The following is a 24,035-nucleotide window of genomic DNA, read 5'->3' as shown; positions in this document are numbered from 1 at the left end:
ATTTGTAACAAGAACAGGAAATCATAATATAATGGAAAGAAAAAGAATCTGTTACATTTTGCTCAACATGTTTGGATCAGAATTCTGCTTTCCTACCAGGAAGATGCAGAAATATGCATTTCTGAGATGGCACCAAACAGCAGCTATACTAGACTCAGACATCCATTTGGACATCACAACCCTATTACATTTCCCTGCTTATATGAATTTGAGATTCTAGTATTCTTAAAGAATTGATATGCGATATATACAATCCTTTCTGGCTCTTGAGCAACTCCAGAGGATGTGTATGCCATTGCATCCACACCCACAGCCTGAAACCTGCAGCCAACTCATAAAGTCTCCAAAGAATGCTTTGGGATCCATCACAACTGATGCTGTGAACTCAATACCACTGTGTTGTGGGTGATGCTTGAGACAATCTAACTTGTACCAGCTAGAATGCAGTTGCTAGACATATAGAGATCTGGAGCTGATGATGATTCTATGAAACTCTCTACACAAGAAGCAGCAGTTCCCTATGTACTCTCTACACAAGAAATCAAGAACAATCCTCATGTCCTATACTGGATCTGCTTGCCTTCTGCTCTTCCACACAAGGGGTGCAACCAGCATCCATACTGTATTAAGAAACAGCAAAAACAGGTTGAACACAAATCAGAAGCCACATAACATTTGCAAATATGGGTATCACTAGAATGCTTGCAGCAAAATGTTTCAAACTATAACTAAGGATCATGTTAAAAGAAAAAAAAAAGATGATAGATGCAATCATCAGAAGAATAGAAACAATGGTCATTGCTATTAAAATTTAGCCTCTGTTAATGAGAAATGAAATTTAATGATACACTCATTTTATGCTTCCCCTTCCATGTGGCTTGGTAGGATAGGTTTAGTTAGAGAGGAAAGTTGAACTACATCACACATGATTTGGCACCATTTAAAAAGCTTAAGCTAGTAAATAAGATAAGATTTTCATTATTTATATTTTGCCATTGATAAGCCAACAGAATTTTGCTCCCCACAACCCAGCAATTTTCAATCAGATAGCCATTCATCATACTTTGGAACAGATTTAAAATCTAAAGATAGGATTTTTTTTTCCACCTTGAAGACTCATGCAATTTATTGAGCTAAAATTCATTTTATTCAGACCATAACAGTACAAGCTCTTGAGAAAATAACATTTATCAGTTGTAGATCTAAAAGAAAAGGGGGAGGAAAATAAGTTTACTTGGAAACATTTATGCAGATGTAATGATCATGGTAATATGGCTGATAGACAATTCACCAGAAGCAGAAGCAAACAATGGCTTTATTCTTTAATCTTAACCACAAGAGAGATTTCAAGACTTACTGTAGACAAGTGTTGCTACCCATTCATTGACAATTCTGACCCAAGTGCTGGCCCATCCAACATCTATTGTCCACCTGATAAGCACAAAATGCATGATCATTAATAAGATCAACACAAATAACATAAAGCTTGAGTATTCTTTAATCATGAAATATTGGTCAAGGCTTGTGCAGATAATTGCATGAAGCTTGATGAGTGCTACCCCTGAAGTAAGAGAGCAAGCTGATGGATATGAAAACTTACTTTTGCATGGTGTTTTGTGCATTCCATCCCACAAATAGCATGGCAAAGTACATTGCTCCCATAGCAAAGACAAAATGAAAGAAGCCATACCCATAGGGAACATCATCTTCTGACTCTGCTTCAGTTTTCTTGAACTGCATGTGACCAATAAAACCCTCTCAGTGAAAGGAAGGACAGTAATAAATGTAGTGGGGTGATGTAAGTGAGATCCACCTGAAAGCATTTGGAGTCTATCCCTGTTGAAAATGTTGCAATGACTATTGCAAGGACAGCAATAACAAAGCTCTGGTCAAGATGAAGCCACAAGAATGAATAATATGATTGTATCTAGGAGCAATTTATGATCGGAACAAAATGATGCCCAGCAGTCAATATCAGATACTATCATGCTTCATCTACTATCATGTATAAGATAAAATTAATCAAATTCATAAATTGAGCCTAAGCAATCTTTATGGATTACCATAACCTTGATGACATTAACTGGGTCTGAAAGTTATTGCCTAGTTTATGGTCACCTGGGAATGCATAGGATGTCATAATCACTGATTAACAATCCAATTTGAGATATGGAAGAACAGGTAAACTTTTCCTTTCATATAATCCTTAAATATTGCATGCAAGTTCTGGAATTTCTATAAAAATGCTCTTCATCTAGCTTTTAAGAAAATTACCACAATAGTAAGCCAATCTGCACTTGTCGCAACTTCTGCTTTCTTATTGCAGATCTCTGTCTGTGGCTCACTGTGTTGAGGATAGAACAGCATTACATTGTCGAAGATATAAAGTAAAATGAGGCTGTTAACATCAGTATTAAAAGAAAAAAACCAAATAATTACCTCCTGATTGCACTCCAGCAAAGATACACAACATACATTCCCATCAGCCCTGGTGCCAGAAATCCTACTTTAACCTACTCAGGAGATGACATGATGAGATCTTAGAAACCATTCCTGATTTTATCTGTAGGATGCTGTAGAATAAATAACACTACTTACCTTCGCATGCAATGATGTGAGGATCATGAGTTGTAGAAGCACCAGGGTCAAGGTGATAAAGAGGATATTGAGGCTGCAGGATAAACTGGGCACATACCAGATATACATCAAGATAATTCCTGAGATGGATGCAACATATGCTGTGGCTGAGAGAACCATCACTTGGTACTGGCTGCAAAAATGTTCCATTGTTAGCCTTCCCATTGGAGAGATCAATCCAGAGGAAACAACATTTTTGTATAATAATTCAATGCATTTTCTAATGAACAGGAAAGAAGACAAAAAAAAAAGATTTAAAGCAGTACAAGCAGAACACAAAAAATTTGTCACCAAATTTGCTATAACTTGTATGCAACAATTATATCAAGAGTGTATGGGATTAAACTCGATATAGATATTATTATTATTATTATTATTATATATTTCATGAATAAATAATCTCTGACGTTCTTGTTCCCATCACGATTGTTTTCAGCATATAAAACAAGTTTACAACGTCAATTCTATAGCTTGTTTAAAACTCCACGACCAAGAGTAGTAGAAGGCTAAGTTTATCGACAAGCTTGCTACACTGATACTTAGCTTAGAAAGGGTGGTTATGATTGATACTTCTCCGAACATTAAAATTTTGCATAAGGGGTTTATCAGCTTTGTTTATTTGCCCTATGATAGATATGAGTGAACTACATTATGGAGACGGTGAAGAGAATTGATCATCTCCAGAAAAGTGTCACACCTGAATCAAATAATGAACTTATTTGCTACACCATCAGACTCAAGTTTTGTATATTCATCTTTAGAATTCAGATACTGAAGTGTATAAAAATATTTTGTTGAAAGATCAGTCATACACAATTATAGGTAGAGTTGCAAGGATGCAATTCATGGTTTCCAAAAGTTTGAAGTACATCAGATTACAAGGTATCTAATACTCTCACAAAGAATTGAACAGATATCGATGAAAAGATTGCAAGTCCGTAAGAACTGAAAAGCTCATTGATTTATGTAATATCAAACATATATTTAGCATACCATCTCTTTGCATATTTCTCAGATTGGCAGCAGTCATTTAGCCAAGTTATAAAACTGATTACGCTGATAAGCTGAATCATAAGAAATGCGCTGAAAAGAAGAAAAAAAAAGAGAGAAATATATTCTCTGATCACTCATGTCATTAATCATTTTAGCAGATTAATATAAACTTAAAAAAACAAAAAACAAATGATAAGTATTATTACCCTGCACCAAAGTGTGCAAATTTCCCTGGAAGAAGAAAAATGTCAAAATCAGAATCGGAATAGAACCAAGTACAGAATCTAAATCAAGAAACAATAGGTGATGCTTAACTAAACTCACCATAGAGCTGGATAAATGCAGAGGGTATGAAGAATGGTACCACCATGGAGACAATCCAAATGATGATCTTGGCAGGCCACCATTCGGAGTGCCACAAATTCCGAGAGTCTTCTAGTTTCTTCGTCCCCATGGTGGACAGAAACATGACAAAGAAGAATAACTTGATTGAAGTTAAAGATCATCAATAGAAGAGTTAATTATAGATTACCCTATATAGTTTGACCTCTTTAGTATCCCGATCGACCTCTAGACTTCAAAAAAATTATATTGAAATCCCTGTAGTTATGAAAGTGAAACATTTAACCTCATTTACCAGAACGCTGTCAGCTTACCAACGGAATATACAACACGTGACATCACATGCATGAATGGCACGAAAACGATAGACAAAAAGGTAATTTCAATGGTTGTGGTGGATGGTTGCATCATGGGTGACTGTTGTGGTGGTGGTCGATGAGAATAATGCGGTAGGTGATCTTACCGATGTTGATCCGAACATCGACGGCAATGAGGAAGAGGAGGCAGAGTGGTGAGGCATCTACATTGGCACCGCACCGCTTTGCCTCCTCTGGTGTCGCTATGCATCTGCATTGACGTCGGAGGAGGAAGAGGAGGCAGGTGAGGCATCTGCGTCGACGCCACACTGCTCTACCTCCTCTTTGTTTGCGTTGACCACCCCATCGTTCGGTGTGGCATCGCATTGCCTCCTCTGTGTTGATGCCACATCGCTCTGCCTCATCTTCATTCTCGCCGACCACCGCATTACCGAAAGAGGAAGAGGAGGCAGAGTGGTGTGGGGCCAACGCAGATGCCTCACCTCCCTCCTTTTCCTCCTCCGGTGCTTACGTGAATGTAGATGTCTCACCACTTTGCCTCCTTTTCATCCTCGTCATCGATGTTCAAATCGACATTGAAAAAGTCGACCATCATATTGTTCCCGTCGATCACTACCATACCAACCACCCATAGCGTCATCGTCCACCACAACCATTGAAATTATCTTTTTATCTTTCATTTTCATGTCATTCTTGCACGTGCTATCACGTGTTGTATCTTTCATCGGTAAAACAAACGACGTTAGAGTAAACGAGGTTAAATGTTTCACTTTCATACCTATAGGAATTTTAATATATTTTTTTTAAATCTATAGATCAGGATGATAATTAGCCCTCAACAGAACTCTACTGTTCCATCGGGGTACATCAATGCTTTCCTAGAGGCACTCTGCAGCACATCTTAGAACAACCAGAAAAGGAGATAACAGAGGAGGATACGAAGCAGCCAAAGCTTACGCGGAGTACACCTTCCGCGCCTAAACAATATCGAGCACCATGACAACCTTTGAGTCCTGCAGAGAAGAAGCGAGATGGTGTGATTGCAGTGCCATGCAGGTAAGAAGCAGGCACGGAGGGAAGAAGACCAACTCTCGAGCTCGGAGAGGGCATTGCGGCCATAGTCTCGAACGGTCCACGCGAGGAGGCAGGTGACGAGGAAGATGAGAGCGTAGACGAACCTCGCAATGGAGGGGTTCGGCCCGAGGAAGTAGCGGGCGCAGCAGGAGTCCTTCATGAACTCAGCGTACCTGTCCCTGCTGCTGCTGACATTACTGTGGGGATCCTCCTCCATGGCAGTATTCGTCATCGCATCGACGTCTTTGGTGGCTCTCTTCGAACTCTACCGAACACAATCTGTTAATTACTGCAACACAACACGAGCTTCTTGTCACCTTAAGAAGAGAAATCTTTCGATGATCAGGTCATTAAAATGACACACCGACAGGGAATGAGATAAGCTTCAGCTCATCTCAGAACTCGTGGCATTACCCACAGGGCCGCGACCGAGTACCCCGGATCACAGACCAACCAAGTCTCACACACGGTTGGCCTTATAACATGCAAGTTCCCGTTCTCGGGCCACATCCATGCCATCCATCGAGTACGAACGGAATCCAACATCAGGTGCAGGTCTCACAGTGTGGATGCTCCACCAAAATGAGATCTTTGGTGACGACCTTCTCGAACCAGCTTGTGAAACAGTAGATCTTCATTGGATTAAAGGGTAGTGAAAACTACACGTTAAAAAGAACAGAATGGACAAAAAATTAAAGTAGCTTATCACGTAAGCCAATTCTTCGCATTGATTAAGCGTAAAGCAAAGTTAAAGGAACCATTATATAGGCAGCTCTTTATCATGTTGATGATGTGTGTGTGTGTAGAAAGACAGATAGATAGATATATATGTAGAGAGAGAGAGAGAGAGAGAGAGAGAGAGAGAGAGAGAAAACACAATGCAGTGGGAAAGAAGATGAGTGAACTGAAAAGGACCAGTTGGTTGCATGAGAATAGGAAACTCTCACCATACAACTTCCATTGCTTAGAAGGGATAGAGATAGAATTGTACTGGTAATTCGGAGAACATTGATAAGGTTAACTTCTTTGTATCACTTGCATTTTTCACTCCTCCAAATTATACTCTGTACAGTTCATGGCTTCATGAATACATCAAATATATTGAATTAAATATGAATATTTTTCTGAAGACCTTTAATCTCCAAAGAAATGAAACATCAAAGTAGTCTTTTCAAATCTCCATAAGAATTGGAGCAAGTAATTTTATGAACAAGAAGCAATGTATCCGAACTGGTTCGAACTACAACAACAGAGGAAGATAACACCGCAGAGGAGGAATCCTAAACGTTCGATGGGAGAAGAATCACTCACCTCAGCATGACTTGAAACTTGTGTTCGATCGAGTGGGAGATGGAAGGAAGAAGAGGAGGCGGTGACGGCGAAGGATGGAGACGGAGTTGAAGGCGGTGGTGGATGCCTTCCTCGCTAATTTTTCGTGTATATATCATGTCGCGCCTTTTGCTTGCTGAGGAAGGAGGCGACCTTCGCTCGCTATTTATGGCAGCCCATGGTGTGGAAACACGCATCTAGGAGTCCTGATGGGCCGATCTCAGACGTCCATCTCCTGAACGGCACCAGTTTTAGGGCTTTTGGATTCTTCTCCTCCCCATCGTGACCGTCCGATCCGTAGATCGTGGCTTGAGACGTAAAGCATCTCGCCCCGTCTCTTGCAAGCCACAGCTTGTAATGGTTGGGGATGCCTGTTACGTGCACAAAAGAGCAGAGCAGAGCAGTGCCATGTTACACACGTAAGGAAGAGAGCTGTTCATGTAGACTCTGCACTTCACATGATCCACTGACTTCATTCCTATGTTAGAATATAGGTATAAATTCATGGAATAGAAAAGTGAAGTAGAAAATTAGTAAGGTTTCGTCGGAAAAATATCAAATAACAAATATAACAACTCAATAGCTCACCTTCATAATGCATGCTTTATATCTGATATCTTCCCTGAGCTGACGAGGGACCTCAAACTAAAGATGGTGGTGGTAAAGGAAGGCAATAATGGATCCAACTAAGAGGCAGATAAAGTGATTGGAATCTAAAAGATAATGTTGCACCATGAACCTGGGTTACAACCAAAAGGAGCCCATGTGAATGGGACTTTTGCTCTGAAACCAGTGTGCTAATTAGCACAAAAGGGAGAGGTTTCTGCTACATCAAACATGAAGGGAACAGAGCTTGCTGCAAAAGTGTCTAGTTTTTGACAATGACATGTTACAGGATTTAGGCAAAGAAGTCTCATACAGTGACACTAAAATTAACCAAAGAGTTGGCCTCTTAAGTTTAGTCTCTCCAAAGAAGATGTAGTACGCTAATTTTTATGTCAGAATTGGCTGGAAAGAATTCAATTATTTCTCCCTTTGCTTTCGGCTGTGACAAACTAGAACTAATAAGGTTAGATTGGAAAGTGTGAAGTATGAGACATGTGAGACAATATTGCTAGATAAATGAGACGAAGAAGCAAAAGCGTGGGAAGAATGAAGGGATTCCAAACATAAAACCACAAAACCAGCTACTTATGCAGTCAACTGTCATTCACGATGCAGATAGTCTAAATGGAGCTTATTATAACAAATACCATTCAATAGCCTGGGTGACGAGCATTGACTGGTCGAATGTGAGCCACGGATACCTTATTGGAGAGGTAGGAGAAATCGTTGATGGTGTAACGGTCCTGAAAAGAAAGAGAATTCACGGGCTTAGGTGTTGTGGCAGGAAAGGGATTTAAAGGTCAGATTTGTGTTTCCAGTTATCAAACTTCGGAGTCGCTGCTTTTGTGATAAGTGTCCAATGCAATGAAGTGAGGATACTATAGCTTCCAACAGGTAAAAGAACTGATTAATAAATACCTCAGCGTTTTTAAGGAAGCCTGCAAAGACCATAACTCAATAACATTTTCTGTAATATAACTATGCGACTAAATCCTAATAGAAGGACAAGATCACGCACAAACATGACTGTTAAAGTTCTTAGAAGCAAGAAAAAAAAAATCAAAAACACCCATTTGCCATCAACATGGCACCAAACTGATCCTGTAAATGGATCAGGTCTAGACTGATTTGATCTGAGATCCAATCCTATCTGAGCTGATCCGATCAGGTTCAACTGGTTTACAGGCCTAAAAGACACGAGACTCCCCAACTAGCAAGTAGCAATTTTAAGAAGTTAATATATCTATCAAAAACCATGAAAAAATTCCAACCGATTACATTGGAAAACCCAGCTTGGTTTATAGGCATTTGAGAACGTTTGTGAAAAACAAACATACAATAATCCTTTATAAATGACATAATAGAATAAAAATAGTTGGATAGAGCTGTCTCCTAGACAATGCAGGAAAAGGATGACTGAAACGACCAAGCATCTAATAATTCTAACTAATTTTCCAGGATTCAATTGCACAGTGACTTTATGCTATTTCATGAATCTGATATCGTTGATTAGCAATTTTTCAAAAACCATGGATCACAAGGACAAAAATCTCTAGTCTAAAGAATAACACAGAGCACATAGTTTCATTTCAAAAAATCTGATCACCCCAAAATGGGGTCATGTGCAATTCATAATAAACAAGAAACACAGTCATGCTAAAATTTTCGTAGTGATTCATGTAGCACAAAAAAAAATTCAATAATTTGACAAATATAAAGAAAATATGCAAAAAAGCACTGGTGTCAAAATTTTGAAATCATGCCCAATGAATCAACACAAACTACCAAATGAACTTTAACAAAATCTTATTCTTTTGGAAGTTTGATATGTCAGTATGCATAATTAAGCCACTCCGTAAAATTATTAACAACTGCACAAATTTTATCCAAATCGACATATGATTTTCTTGTTATATTATACAGCTAAATAACTGGACTAAGAATATTTATACATGCAGCTGAAACAACCGAAAGATAGATGCGACATGAGATCCAAAGAGTCAGGAATATAATGCACGTCTATTTCATAGTGCACAAAAATATGATAGTTGGCCCAGCCAGAGTTTTTAAAAGGAAGTATTAAGTCTCATTTCATCCCTGTTGAGGATAATGTAACCTGTGTTTTTACCTTATCAAGTGATGGAACTTCAAAGCTCAAGTGGCTACAGTAAGTAGGATAAGAACTGCAACATCGACAAAAAAGAAAGTCAGGAACAGCTATTAGTCACAATATACAGAAAAAAGCTAAAAAAGAAAGAAACATATCCTCTGCATCTTACAAGAATGGTTCCCATACGATCTGTGAAAGTGCAAAACCTGCCAACTTCAATTTACACTCGCAAAATAATCTATGGCTCGCAAGCAACAAAATACCTGGTTGGAGTTGCAATCTCTCAAAACATGTCATGCATAGGCAAATACCAAAACAGGCCTCGACAATGTTTTTACAACAATGGGTGGAAGTAAATGTCAGCTCCGGAGGACAGAGCAATTTACACTGCAATATGAAGATAAATTTCTGCAGCCAAGGCTGATCATATGGAAGGAATCAATCGGAATAATGATCTACAAAAAGAACCTTCATCGTCTACTATATGACTAAGTTGAGCTCTAATCCAACATTTCATGTTACAAACACCTGATTTTTCTAATACCAGTAGCACTAGTGACTTTTCTAGAGAAATGTACGATTTGAGGTTGGAAACAATTTATCACCATACACAAAATTTGGATTCTACAGTTACCAAAACCAATTGTGTTTAGGCTGGTGGAGTTCCTCTATTATTCATACTCCACTGTTTCTAACCCTTGATCTCATTAACCGGGACAGTACTATCTGTAGAATCGTTCACATCATGCTCAACAGCTTCGTCTTGACCTTCCTCTGTGACATCCTCTTCCATCATCTGCAAATCCATTGGATAACGTAGAGTAAGGTGGCAATGGGAAAAAAATTCAAATAAACAAGTCAAAGATAAAACCCAAGAACATGCCTGCAAAAAAGAAAAAAAATCATTTTACCATGAGGTTTAAAGTGCCTAATTACGATAATTAAGGATTTAAAGAAAGAAAATAATCTTAATATGGTTTCAGAACATGAAATTTTCATATATGAAGGTAGGCTTGGAAGCATGGATCAAGTACCTGTTGTCACAAATCAACAGTAACTATAATTTGGCTATAAAAAAATAATCTAAAGCACAATCCAGGATGAATATTCCACGAATGTTAACATAACATAAGAAGAATTTTCTGAAGGCTAAAAGCTGAAATTTAACTTTGGACAACATGATTGACATGTGTCACTGTGCCACAAAATACCAATCTTGCTAGAAAAAACAAGCACTAGAAAAACAAAAGTGCTCCACCAGAATTTCGGTCAAGCAACCTATATGCTGAAAGTCATCACCACTGGTGTTAATTCAGAGATAACAAATAGTAATTTGTCCTCAGATTTCTGGGGCCTATATCAACAGTATAGTCTCCATTTCATAATCAGATGTAGTGTCTATAAAAGCGTTAGGTGCCAAGGTCTCAAAATGCTCGAGGCACCTGCTTGGACGAAACGAGGTGCTCTAGAATATAAAAATATAAAAAATATATAATATGATTATAAAAATAAAATATAATATTAAATTAGGTTTAATAGCATTTGTAATAATAGTTCTAAATAAATAGAGATTAACAATACTAAATAGGTATTAATAACATTTCTAAGTAACAATTAACAATGCTAATAAGGGATTAGTAGTTCTAAATAGGGTTAACAGTTCTAAGGATTAATATCAGTTTTAAAGGTGTTAATAGTTCTAATAGTTTGCAGTAGTGAGAAGATGAGTCACCGATGGTGGAAGTTGGAGAAGGAGAGGGTGACGATGATGGAGGAACCGTTGAACGACGGCAGAGAAAGTGCGAATGGCGATGTCGGGACCTGGAGGAAGCATTAGATGTGTCCATCGGTAGCAGAGAAAGCTACGAACCTGTCCCTTGATGATGGAGTGAGCTGCACATGAAAGCAACGACGGTGGGGGAAATTGTGCACGAGAGCTATAGCGATAGGGTCTTCGGACCTATCCATCGACGACAAAAGAAGCGTCGGACCTGTCCGTCAATGACAGAGAGAGCTACGCATGGAAGCAACGACGATGAAGTAGAGGTGTGTTGAGGGCAGCGACAGTAGTTAGGGTTTTACTGTGGCGTGGGTTTTACTGTGCATGCGTGAGTAGCATGAGGGGAGGGGTTTGTTTACCTGTGCTTAGTTGGTTCGATTGAACCAACTAACACCTAATTCAATTAAACCAATTGACACTCTAGTTCCCATTCAATCGGGCACTCGCCTGAAGTACCTAATGCTTGGGCTGAGGCGAGTGCCTAGGTGGCGCTTCATTGAAGCACATCGCCCGGCCACTGTGCGAGGTGCTCAGGCCTCACCTCGCCCAAGAGCCTTTCAAAACACTGAGTAGATGCTTCTCATTAGTCTCTTCCTTTTCTAACAAAGATGTTACCTCACCAAATTGATAATCAATTATCCAACTAGGGTCCATTATAGACTATGGAAACTTGATCAAATTTTACAAATGATTTTTCTAGAAACATGTGTACCTAGACTAGCAGCCTTTCAAATTATGCAGATACAAGCAGTTGCAGGATAATTCTGACAATAAAATATGAAAATCTACTAGAATGTCTTGGTCAATCAAAAACCTGTACCATCCATTATTTGTGCTTCCATGCACAGATGCTCTAACTGAAATTCCACAAAAGTAGTGTGACAACCTAAAAGATTTAGTATAAAGAGCACAACATACCTCATGGCCAGAATCACCATTTTCAAGAGGCAGTCTCTCTTCATCAACTTGCATGCTTTTGAACACTTCCACAAGATTAATTTGTGACTTTTCAGCATAGCTCAGGTATTCTTCAGCAGGAGGATACTTATCCCTGTTTTCAACAATAATAATCATCTATATTGACTTGTTTTCAAATTAATTTGAAAAGGAAGTAACGAGTTACCCAAAGATTGCTTATAAAAAAGTGAGACATAAGCATAAGCATTCAAAACATCGCCAAGTTCATGTGCTTAGGCTGTAATGTTTATTTCTAGCCATGCAAAAGAAATGTAAATTGGACCCTTACATAACCCTCAAAATCCAACTGCTTTATGTTTTCAAGCATAAAACAAAATTTCAGTTTTAAGGATATCCACCTGCCACCTAAGATCTACGTACCCACAGACTTTTCAAAGCTGACATTCTATCTTATACTGATGTAACCATGCAGATGGAATGAAAATAAATTAATAATAATAATAATAATGATGTCACCTCTTGTTCACACACTAACTTTTATGCTACTTTTAGATCATAAAAAACAGACGCATTGACCAAACTAATTTGATTTGAAGCACATGCCAAAGAACAGATATCTAATCCAAATAGTAAGTAATAAATGTCTAAGCCTCCAAAAAAAAGTTTCTAATATGTTCACAATCATCAGGAACCCCAGAACCTTAAAGTAAAAGCTTTTTTCTAGGCATTTTTAGATGTAATCCCTTTTCCTTTTCAAAACTGCATTTTTGGCAAAGAATGGTATGAAGCCCACAAAATCATCTTGTGTGATAAGCTAGCAACAAAGAATTCTAAGGTAAAATATCATTCTTCCTCGTTCATGCAACAGTTAAGAATTAACAACCATCATCAGAAATAAAAACATGTGCATAATTGTTTGCTTCTACATGATGAATTACTATAATATAATAAACCTACACAACTGTGAAGCTTGAACCAACTTATCTAATAATTATGATCCAATTAAATGCAGTTCCAAGCAAGCTACAATAAGCACATTGAAAAATGGACACTCTTACATGATTGTACAGTTCAGTATATTTTAGTACAAAAGATTTTTCAGTGCACAAGATAAAAACAAGCAAAATCCTTTAAAATGAAACAATAACAGATATGAATGCCACATAAAGTCAGTTGTGCATATCCTGAGAAAGAAAATGTTAAATATTTTCCAACAGGTAAAACCATTTGGAAGTTAAACATGCATCTTCGATGCATGTAAAAAAATCTACATTGGCATCATTCCAAATCTAGATTTCAAGTATACAACAAATTTTGGTCATTGGTGATAACAAATTAGTTAATAACAAGTAAAATTTGGTATGCAAAACAATGCCTTGCATGATGTTCACAAGAAATGACATGATAAGAACCTGTCATGGGCAAGATTTGATTCAACAGCCAGAGCAACCTGCCAGTCCTCAAATAAGTTTGGGTACTCTTCAGGATCAGCCAAAGACTCTGAGGCTTTTGGATTAACCTTTACAAAAAAAGAGACTAACAGTCAAGAGAATCTGTCAAGGACATTTCAGGGAAACTGAGAAAGCTCAGAACTTGTATCTCCAAATTTTCTTAATATAATATTCTAACCACCCAAAAAGTTAGTGAAGAAAAAAAGAAACATGCCTTATTGAGGTCCTTTTTCCAAATTGATACAATCTCTGAAACTTTGCTTGGAAGATAAGACCTTGCCATGAGTGCAGCCTCTGGAATCCGGTTACTGCAGAATGCAATAAATTACTAATGAAAAAGTGAATAAGATGACATACAAAAATGATGCATGGCATAATCCCAAGAACAAATAAAATATATTAAATATAAAAAGCATATAAAAAATTACCTCTCCACCAATAATTCAAGGCAATCCTCCAATTTACCAAGCATGAAAAGACAAAGAAAGGCAACATTATTCTTTCCTTGCTCTTTGGCAAGAGATGCAAGTTTTTTTATCCCTTCAGCATCACCGAGAGCTGAATAAAGAAGCAATAAGCCGCTCAAATCCACAGCTTGTGACAGGCACTCCTCAGCCATCTCTAACTGTGAAACAATAAATGAAATGACTGAATTAGTGCACTAAATCATTCGAGTCAACAAGCTAATTTCCAAGGTTGACACTTATGTAAACTTAACATATATGCATCAGAATGTGAAGACTCAAACAAGCAAATCTAGTACCAGGAGAACTGTCACATTGTCATGTGCTGGAAGCAGTAAAAGGTCAGCAGAATGAAATTAGACAAATAGGGTGTATATGCTCCAATCTAAAAGATGTGTCTAATCAATTTATGAGAAGATGAGAGTGACTCACAGATTTCTATATCCATCCCAGTACTTTTATTGATCAATTTTCCTTTTATGTAGCTGCTAGGACCCCATGTCACCATCAGAATGTGTGCTATGCTGGCAATATACCATGCCAAGGACTGGCGGAAACTGATGGCGATAGTGGCACTTTGATCCATTGTTAGCCTCTTATTTTGGTCTTTTAAAATCATTTTTCTATTCCCTACAGTCTTCTCTAAATTATCAATTCCATTTTTTCACATTCACGGAGAGTTGACATTAATCCTGTCAGCTTAGACATTAGTATTTGCTAATGACTCCAATATATCATTATGATGGTGTCTAATAAGTTTACAAAAACATGAGCACTTGCAAGAGCATGATAATAACCACATGATGAGATCAACACATATGCAAACACCAATTACAAATACTAGAAAAAAAAAACCAAATATACTACAGGTTTCAAATTTACTTTCCCAGTAGACATAGCCAGCTCTCCCAACTGCTTCCACTTTGATTCACTTTGTACTTCCATGGCAATTGCCTGCAGGGAATTTTATTCAGTTGGGAAAGGGAAAATAACTAAAAGAACATAATCATTCAAGAATAAGCATGTTATAAGCATCCTTTCAGTTACACATGATCATGAAGTGTATGTAGTACCTTTGCAATTTCCAACCTACCAAGCTGAACAGCTAGGTCAAATCTGTAGTTAGGATCTGTTGCTACTTCAAGAGCATCCTCTAGCATGCCCCGAGATTCCAGGAAATGAGCCACACTAGCAAATTGATTTCACAGTTAACAGACAATAACTAAAAACAATAAGTTGACACCAATATGTAAATCGAGAAAAATCTTCTAAGCTGATATTATCAGAGACTAACATCTATTTTCATAATATGGGAAGAAGGTATCACAAAGCACCAAATCCTACACATCGAGACTCACAAGGTTGCATTATGGTATTTATCAGGTAAGACAAGTATACTTGGACCGAGTTAACCAACAATTGTACTTAACAAAATCAGGCTTCTTATCAGAATATTCGGTCTAGCAACAACTTTCACTCTCTATTTTTGAAGAAAAACTTGTACCTATTATGATGATCCTGCGGAATTGATGGCAAAACTTCATTTGCACGTTCCAAATCCCCACGCATAACAAGTGTTTTATACTCAATCAAACTGAGAAGTAAGGTGTAACCCATAACACTGAAAAGGAAAGAAATTATTAAACAAAAGAAAATTCATCAATCAAAATGAAAGAAGATTCCATAGCAACTCTTATGCAAACTCACTTGAACTCCTTGTCGATAAGATATACCCGGCTTTGGCTAGCAAGATATCCAAGCAAGTACATAGGCCGGTCCAAATGGAACATGGTTGTGACCTAAATTTAACAAAAACAATAACCGTATTCCATCATGCAAACAAATTATAACAGGCAACTAAAATGAAGATGAGAAAATCAGAATAAGCTTACCTCTCCACCAACACAGTAATTTAGTCGCCAAGAAGAATTATTATAAATGAAGCAGTCACCAACCCAAATCCCAGTTCGAACCCGCTCATTTACTTCATGAAGAAGCTCAAATGCATCTTCCACACCTTGGTCATCTACTGGCTTTCCACTTTCTAGGTAAGAGAAAACAACATGTCTCTGCAGGAAAAGCAACATTAATGAACATTCAAATAACAAATCTTGTGAGCTTGTTCCTAGGAAGATGCAAAAAGCATATCTACTATGACAATGTTTCTTAAACAAGTATAAAAATATTTACAGGATAAACATTATGTAGATTAACTTACCTTATACTTCAGAATATAGAAGGATGTATCACTAGCTATGACCAGCAGGTCACCACTATCAGCCCAATAAAGATTCTGCAATACTCATGAGAAAATATATTTCAGGAACCTTTTCATAGACTGATAACATATTATGTGGGCAGCTGCAAACTTACTTTGACATTGACATCAATCCGACGTATTAATCTGCATTCAGCCCAATCGTAAAAACAAATGAAGTCATTGGAGCACATTGCTAATAGTGTTCCACCATAAATATGCTCTGCAGAAAAGGTTGGCCGAATACTTTTTCTCTCCTGAAAGATGCCATTCATTTAAAAATTCAAGCAATGTTGTAAGTCATAAAGCATACTTCATCATTAAATCATAGCACATTTGATGCATGCAAATCCATTTTGGTGGGATACCATGAAGCAACACCAATAACAAGGTGATATTTCACCTAAGTCAGAATTTTAAGAATCAGAAATTATAAAAAGTTCTATAGTGCATCCTTTCAGATCGACAAGAGGTTGCATATAACTTGTTTAAATTCACACTAATTTATTTGACTGAATGAACAAGGCTTCCTGGTGCATCTCACACAATCATATAATGTCTCAGTGACTATATTCTTTTCTTTTACTGAGATAATTTTATGCAAATAAATATGTTCATAGGGCTTAGACTTGTAAAACACAAATAGATTTATAAAAACAAAGGACAAACCTGGAAGGTTTTACTAAAGATCTTAATTTTTGATGTGCTTTCCCTGATTGCATATTCTCCATCAGATGACCAGACAAACTCCAGAGCAGATCCAAATGATCTATTCCTCCATGCTAATGCGGTATAGATAATGTACTCTCCATCTCCACAAACAACAACAAATCTCCCATTTGGATTGTGCTTTACACTCTGAACAAAACAAAGACTAAGAACTACGTATAATGAATATTAATGGAAAGCAGCAAGTTCAGTACTAATAACTACCTATGATAAGCATGTTACTCAAAGATTACCACATCTACTTAATCAAGCAATTTCACAAGGAGATTTTTTTAGTAGAAATTATCAATTTACCAAAAAGAAATATTTGTTTAGAAATAATTATTAACTTGCCTCACCACAGTATCACTGTTAATTTGGCAGAAATTGCACTTCTAAGATAATCAAGTCAGCTTTGTCAACTACATAATTTTACTGGTCAAATTCACAGGGAACTTGTTGCAAATCAGAACTTTTATATTTCCCATGTAAGTTAATGGAGAGTATATGTAGAAGCAACAGATAAATTTGAAAGAAGGAATTTGGTGCCAGTACACACTTTGATGCATATCATGCCTCAGCTAAAATGGCAGGCGCATGAGTTTTACAGCCTAGCCAAATGCATCCCAGTAAGCAAATATACTGATACGTAGAAGCCTGATGGAAGCATGATGACAAAAGAAAATGACATTAAACCATCCCATATATCACCTCAAATTATAGCCTATACTCGACATGGGAGTACGTGAGGTCACCATCAAACAATGGAAAATGCAGCATACAATTCTAGCTATGATTTTGTATGGTTTTGATAATCCAAATTAACTACTTGGGATGTCAACTCATTAATATGAATACTTATAATCATTAAATATTTGGATAGTAGAACGATGACTATGAATGAAACAAATGCATATACCAGTTCAGCCTACTTTAAAGCAGTCAATCTATATGAACCAGTGCTATAACTGAAAAACTAATATATACGGATAAATTTGTAATCCAGACAACACCAAACTGTAAGAAAATAACTATTTCAAATTGACACATGTATCTTCTCCCAAGATTAATATCTACAGAAAGCAATATCACTAGTCAACTTAAAATCTGGAAAATCTCTTTTTTTTCATTATTTAGAATTTAAGTTCTCCTATGCACTTCCTCAACCACTCGTGCTACTAATCCACTAAACGGTAAAGTGAAAAAGAATGACACGTTTGTAGCATAATTGATTTCAGCAACACTTACTTGTGGATAGAGATCACAGCTTCCTAACTCCTTCACAGCTAAAGGTAATCTTTCACCATCCGTAACCTGCAGATGGAGCAAATCCCACAACCTTCATTACATGCAAGTGTGCAACATACGTTCTTAAGAGCAGAGTAGAAGTACCTACCTCAAAATCTGCTCCAATTGTCTTGATATTAACAGTTTGAATCTCATTGTGTTTTGCCCATAAGATTTTTCCACTGTTGTCCATACTGGCGACTGGTACTTCACGGCCAATCTTAATCATGATGGTTCCCTCATCATATCCTATTACAACCCTGAAACATAAACCTATTCACCAATTTAATGGAAAAGAAAAAATACTCATCAAAAGCTTTCACAACATTTCCTAAAGCAATTTTAGGAGATTATAATAAACCACCTATGGTTTTTAAAAGTTGAGAATGATTCAATAGCTTTGGTAAAAGAAAATAGATAGTGTTACCATAGGAAAGATACAAGAGACAGATAAGGCTTGTCCATACCTCCTTGACCGTTTCATGTATCCTACTGCCCAAACTCTTTCCAGACCATAATTTAGTGCATTTTCAAGCCTGTAAAAGCATAGGAATAAATATTTTGAATAAATAAAAGAACACAATTCAAAATTACCGCACAATATGTTAAGACTAAAATACAGTTTGGAATAAATTCTTCATTCCAGGACTTGAGATCTACACAACCAAGTATAGATTTTCATTGAAAGAAACATAAAGCATAATCAACACTTAACCAACCTGAGCAACTAAAAACTGTTTGTCTTTGTCGATCCACTAACTAAAAACTGTTTGCCAATCCACTTAAATTCCTAGGAGTTACTACCTATACTACAATGCAATTCTGTAGCACAATCGTGTGATATAAGTTTTTATGATGTTTAACCGCTAGACCTGCGTAAAATGTGTACACATTACACATTTCCAATAAGATCTTTTTTCAAATAAATGAGGTTTAACCATCTATAAATATCTAGCAAAAAGTATCAAAGCAAACCCAAAAATCAGTTTTTTATCTCAATAAATCTTGAGGGAGAAAAGAGCATTTTTCTGGCTAAGCCATCAAAATCTGCTCTTCTAAAGTAGCCTATTGACTAATGACAACAAGAGACATGTTTGAATCATGCAAACAGCCTCATGAATCCTAGACCAACTCCCCATGGTAGGAAACTCATGCAATGTGCTACCAATTCAATTACATTAGTTTCTTCACATCTCAAAAAGTAGGGATGAAAAGTCCAGAAGAAATATCACCATTAACTTCTCCATCCGACACAATTTAGTCCAAGGTTCGCCGTACCGTACCATACCGGCGTTTTGACCCGGGCTCGGTACCGGTACGGTACGGTATACCGCTCGGTACACCCAGGTGTATCGAGCACTGTAGCAGTGCTACAGTAGACTGCTACAGTGCTCGGTACGGGCGGACCGGTACAGAGCGGTCCGCGTACCGCTAACCTATCGGACCGGTATGTACCGCCCGTACCGGGCGATACAGTCCGGTACGGCAAACCTTGATTTAGTCATCATTTTTTTCTTCCAACCATCTTTATAGTACCTCCTCCTGCCACTACAATTAAACCCTTGGCTCAAGTTTCCAAGCCTGAGCAGCCTCACATATGCCATCATTGCAATTTCCTTTTTCTTTCTAAACAGCCAATTATGAACAATGTTGATGAATGCCACATGCCTAAATGAAAACAGCCCCTGAACATCCCCCCCAAAAACCTAAAACTAAAAGTATACCTATTGGGTACATACAATCTGTGTAAGTTTAAAAGAGGCAAGCAAAATATAAAAGATGACAGAAAACACTTTCTATTATGAATGTGCTTTACCTATAAAATAGCTAATTTCATTTTCTGTAAAAAGCCTCCCTATATTTCTGTCAAGGACTCTAAAAGAACTTAAAAAGTTATGAAAATTTACATGATGCAAAGTGAGCACCATGCCATAAATCATCTACAGAAATTACTAGTTTAAGAACCAACAACTTGAAATAAAACCAACAATTTTTTTTTACTAAAAGAATTTCATAGTGCAAATGGATAAGTACAAAGAAGATTAACACAGAGAGGTGTATGTAGAATTAGATCTATTTCCAGAACACAGTTACCTATATGTAGTTGCATGCCAAATTCTAACAGTTCCATCCTCTGAACCTGTTATTATTATCGGAAGCTCAGGATGGAAACAGACAGCTGAAACATTATGTGTATGGCCTTCGAGTGTTTGAATGCAGCTCTTGGTTTGATAGTCCCAGACCTGATTTAATGAAACTTATTGATAGAAAAACTTTAGAGTAGACTGTGAGCTATAAGCTTAACAAAGCATGAGGCACACCTTTGCAGTCTGATCATCAGAACCAGTAATCAAATATGGCCTATCACCACCAGTAAAATAATCAACACAATTTACTCCTTTTGAATGTGCATCTAGTGTAAAATTTGGATCTGGAGAAGCAAGATTCCAGATCTGCAAAAAATTAAATTAAACGGTTCAGTACCCGAAAAAACATGGTAAAATCCATGTAACGCATCAAAGATCTTGCGGCAACACCTTCACTGTGCGGTCCAGGGAGGCGCTTGCAAAAGTATTTGTGTCCTTTGGATTAAAGGTTACTTGCATCACATAGTGAGAGTGTCCTTCAAAGATTTGGGTACAAATCCAACCCTTCTCCCAGTCCCAAAGTTTAATCAGCATGTCGTCTGATGATGACAACACATATGGAAGTGTCGGATGTACAGCCACACACCTTATGTAGTCTGTGTGTGCTTCAAACACTTTAACTTTGTCCATAGTATTGTAATTGTAGACACGAATAAACATATCATCTGCACCAGCCACAACCCACTGCTTGCGTGCTATAAACTTTGCTGACCGGACTGAAATCCCAATAAATAAATGTTCAGAATATATAACAAACTCTAGTAACATCAGAAAAGGCTAGGATACAGTGTAGTGTACCTGGTAATTCAGTGACCTCAAAAGATTTTACCATAGTCTGCAATCAATCGAATTCTTGATCAAAATATATCAAGATAAACACCAAATTCTTTATGATGCAAAAAAGTCTCTCATTGTCAATCATCAGAATGGATAAAAACAAGACCATTCCTAAGCTCTACCAAAGTGCAAGTATCCTATTGAGTGTGATGTAGGGTATGTCCTTAGTCTCAAATAATCTCACAACTCTGTTCTAATTACATGATCAATCAAGTTCTTCAGACGTAGGTAGTCCCTAACTATTTCAGAACCAGATAAAGAAATAATTCATATTGAAAGATACAATAAGTATCATCTCAAATATGAAGGTGTATCAGTTCCAAAAGCATGTTGGTATATACACACATTGACCACATAATGTGGCTGCTCAATCTCATTAACGAGTGGTCAAGAACGATTCTAAAAGTTTATTCAGCCAAGGTACAAATACAACATATTAAAAACAGGTGACTTGCCTGTGATTGATAGTTCCAGATACAAACACTTCCAGAATAAAGACTTGCAAGAATCCTGCAATAAAAAGATTAATGTAGGGTGGCATATCATATGGTATTGAAAACCTGCATCACCCTTTCCATAATTATCAGAATGGGAGTGTAGAAAAAGGCATTCATCCTTACCATGGCTCCGATGGATGTAGATCTACCGATTTCACCCTTTCCGACCTTTGGGCAAGTTTCCTCTGACACACAGATAAACTGTAAGCACAATTCGAGACAAATACCATTCAAATGTAACATGTATTTGACAATAGAGTTCAACCCAGACATAAGATCCAACTAAAATCTACCAAAATCTACACAAGGGTTAGGATCACATACCTTGATTTCTAGTCTGAGAGGCTGCAGCAGTTGCCACGGGTACCAAATCAACACAGAAAAAGAAACGAACGACCATCAGACACCAATACAAAACAAGTTCTATAGATAGTTCAGCCTCTTAATGATGAGGCACGCGAAACCCAAGAAACGAACAACCATCAAGATATAACATCACTTAAGCAAAGAAGGCGATTAAGGGCACGAGCAAAGATCGAACGTACCATCTTTTCGGATGAGACGGGAGACGGCGCGGAGGCGGAGCAGGGGCGGAGAGATCCGCGGGTTGATGAGCCGAAACCCCAGAAATCTAGGGCTTGGGAGGGCCGAGATCGGGGCGGAAGGAGGCGAAGAAGAGCTGCGATCCGGTTAAGCTTCCGAGTCAAGGAATAGAGGCGAATGCGGAGAGAAGGGGAACGAAGAGAGAGAGAGAGAGGTTTCGGCTTAACAGGTCGGAAGAATCACCGTCAACGTTAATGAGAGGGTGAGAAGAAGGAAGAGAAGCCGAGAATTACGAGATTGCCCTTGATCCACCGTGGCCAACGTCCGCGGTCTCTTACTGTGGCTTCTCAGGTCGGCCATCTTCCTTGGTTGGTCGAAATAAATATATGAAAAATAAAAATAATAATGGGACAAAATCAAACTCTTGTCTCTCAAAAGAAAATTCAGAAAATGGAGAAAATCCAGCTTTGATTAATAATTTTCCTTTTATTTTATTGGTATGAAATTGATGAAAATTCAAAGAAAGGAATTCTTCTTATTAGTTGCCTAATTTGATAGGTCGAGTCTTATGCGGCCCCTTGTGGCCCAGTCAATGACCCCTAATTAGATATCGAATAGTTCAAGATGATTTCGAATTAATTCTTTTCAGTTCAAACTTGTACGACCCAAATAGAATAAATTCAGATCCAATTACATCTGTGTTATGGTGATTTTAGATCAGATTTATATAAATTTAATTAGATTCTAGCCGGAACACCTATTTGCTTTAAGTTAATTTGATCATTTCAATTAAGGTTAAGGTGTTGCAAAAGGATTGACACCTAATGATTTTATGATTTGATCAATTTAAAAATATTTAAAGTTATATTATATATTTTTAAAAAAAATATTAATAATTTTTAATTTTAAGATTAAATTTCATGATAGTGTCCCCTTTGCAAATCCACAATTGAATCTTTCATATCATATACTAAGCTTAGTCTATCATGATATTTGTATAGTATCGTCTCTTAAAATATATACATACATAAATAAATAAAATTGAATAATATGATTTTTATGCCATTGTTAAGGCTATATGGATTAGATAATTCTCTTTCAATTCGTAAATATAATGACTAATTGATTTCTTCATCCACTATTGAAAAAACAAATATTTTTATTTTAGTGAGTGATAGACACGATTTCATCTATTATTACGAGTGTAATATAGCATTATTTAGAGAACCTCATGAAGGAAAAAATAAATTTACCTTCCTAATAATGAATTTTGAAATTATGATTAACACACGATCTTAGTATAAGACGTTAGTATAGATCTTACTTATCGAAAGAGTTCTACGTAACAAATTCCAATATATATGCATATAAACTTGTAAACAAGGGTGGTAGAAATGCTTCCTCTATATTAATACACTTATTACAATGGTCATCTAATTTATTACTAGTCATATAAAATAGGGTGGTAGAAATGCTTCCAAACTATGTTACTCCTTGGTGGATTTCTATCCAAATTGTGGCTTAGAATAACTTTCTTTTAGGCTTTGTGACCTAATTGTGAGCTCATATAAAGTTTTTCTTTTAATAATCATCACATTTTAATGTTACAACTGATAATTCTTTGTCCCCCTTTGAGTTGATTAACATAATCACAGCTAATAAATAATGAAAATATGTGATTTATTTACTCAATCAAGATCAGAAGTCACAAAGATTATTCAGAGCTGAAGAGTCATAT

At 37.1% G+C, this 24,035-nt stretch overlaps 2 protein-coding genes across 4 annotated transcripts; both read right to left on the bottom strand.

Moving 5' to 3' along the window:
* Position 1: 1 nt before the first annotated feature.
* LOC103991279 (uncharacterized) lies at positions 2-9,664 on the bottom strand. 3 transcript variants are annotated; one of them, XM_009410674.3, is made up of 14 exons: positions 6,675-9,664; positions 5,778-6,022; positions 5,379-5,652; positions 5,229-5,302; positions 3,955-4,114; positions 3,837-3,861; positions 3,631-3,720; positions 2,599-2,770; positions 2,440-2,513; positions 2,275-2,344; positions 1,814-1,885; positions 1,601-1,734; positions 1,358-1,431; positions 2-620 (listed from the first exon to the last, which is right to left on the bottom strand). In XM_009410674.3, the coding sequence occupies exons 3-14, from the start codon at positions 5,593-5,595 to the stop codon at positions 562-564; spliced, it is 1,221 nt and encodes a 406-aa protein (XP_009408949.2). In that variant the 5' UTR covers positions 5,596-5,652; positions 5,778-6,022; positions 6,675-9,664; the 3' UTR covers positions 2-561. The 3 variants fall into 3 exon arrangements, with proteins under 3 accessions (XP_009408949.2, XP_009408948.2, XP_064972789.1); XM_009410673.3 differs by lacking the exon at positions 5,778-6,022; XM_065116717.1 differs by lacking the exons at positions 3,631-3,720; positions 5,778-6,022.
* Positions 9,665-9,864: 200 nt separating this feature from the next.
* On the bottom strand, positions 9,865-22,616 carry LOC135616946 (coatomer subunit beta'-1-like). The gene is made up of 24 exons (XM_065116711.1): positions 22,300-22,616; positions 22,079-22,099; positions 21,878-21,939; positions 21,713-21,767; positions 21,219-21,255; positions 20,811-21,136; positions 20,595-20,726; positions 20,368-20,516; positions 18,741-18,809; positions 18,383-18,533; positions 18,235-18,300; positions 16,948-17,136; positions 16,395-16,535; positions 16,240-16,314; positions 15,914-16,090; positions 15,729-15,820; positions 15,526-15,642; positions 15,095-15,209; positions 14,904-14,975; positions 13,986-14,182; positions 13,772-13,865; positions 13,519-13,625; positions 12,107-12,239; positions 9,865-10,204 (listed from the first exon to the last, which is right to left on the bottom strand). The coding sequence occupies exons 1-24, from the start codon at positions 22,300-22,302 to the stop codon at positions 10,100-10,102; spliced, it is 2,685 nt and encodes an 894-aa protein (XP_064972783.1). The 5' UTR covers positions 22,303-22,616; the 3' UTR covers positions 9,865-10,099.
* Between the last annotated feature and the right edge of the window lie 1,419 nt (positions 22,617-24,035).

Source organism: Musa acuminata, chromosome BXJ2-7 (genome assembly GCF_036884655.1).
Source record: "Musa acuminata AAA Group cultivar baxijiao chromosome BXJ2-7, Cavendish_Baxijiao_AAA, whole genome shotgun sequence".
Lineage (NCBI taxonomy): Eukaryota > Viridiplantae > Streptophyta > Magnoliopsida > Zingiberales > Musaceae > Musa > Musa acuminata.
The sequence above is the reverse complement of the archived record's forward strand: the minus strand, read 5'-3'. Positions and strand labels throughout refer to the sequence as shown.

What these genes read in the sequence shown, in the direction of transcription:
- LOC103991279 (XM_009410674.3), bottom strand. Translation starts at nt 5,595, where the DNA reads ATGACGAATACTGCCATGGAGGAGGATCCCCACAGTAATGTCAGCAGC. An exon ending in GAGAAATATGCAAAGAGATG is followed by an intron (nt 2,771 to 3,630) that starts GTATGCTAAATA and finishes ACATTTTTGCAG; the next exon opens with CCAGTACCAAGTGATGGTTC. An exon ending in CAGATTGGCTTACTATTGTG is followed by an intron (nt 1,886 to 2,274) that starts GTAATTTTCTTA and finishes CATCTTGACCAG; the next exon opens with AGCTTTGTTATTGCTGTCCT.
- LOC135616946 (XM_065116711.1), bottom strand. An exon ending in TACATGAAACGGTCAAGGAG is followed by an intron (nt 18,534 to 18,740) that starts GTATGGACAAGC and finishes TTTATGTTTCAG; the next exon opens with GGTTGTAATAGGATATGATG. An exon ending in GTAGGTTGGAAATTGCAAAG is followed by an intron (nt 14,976 to 15,094) that starts GTACTACATACA and finishes AATTCCCTGCAG; the next exon opens with GCAATTGCCATGGAAGTACA.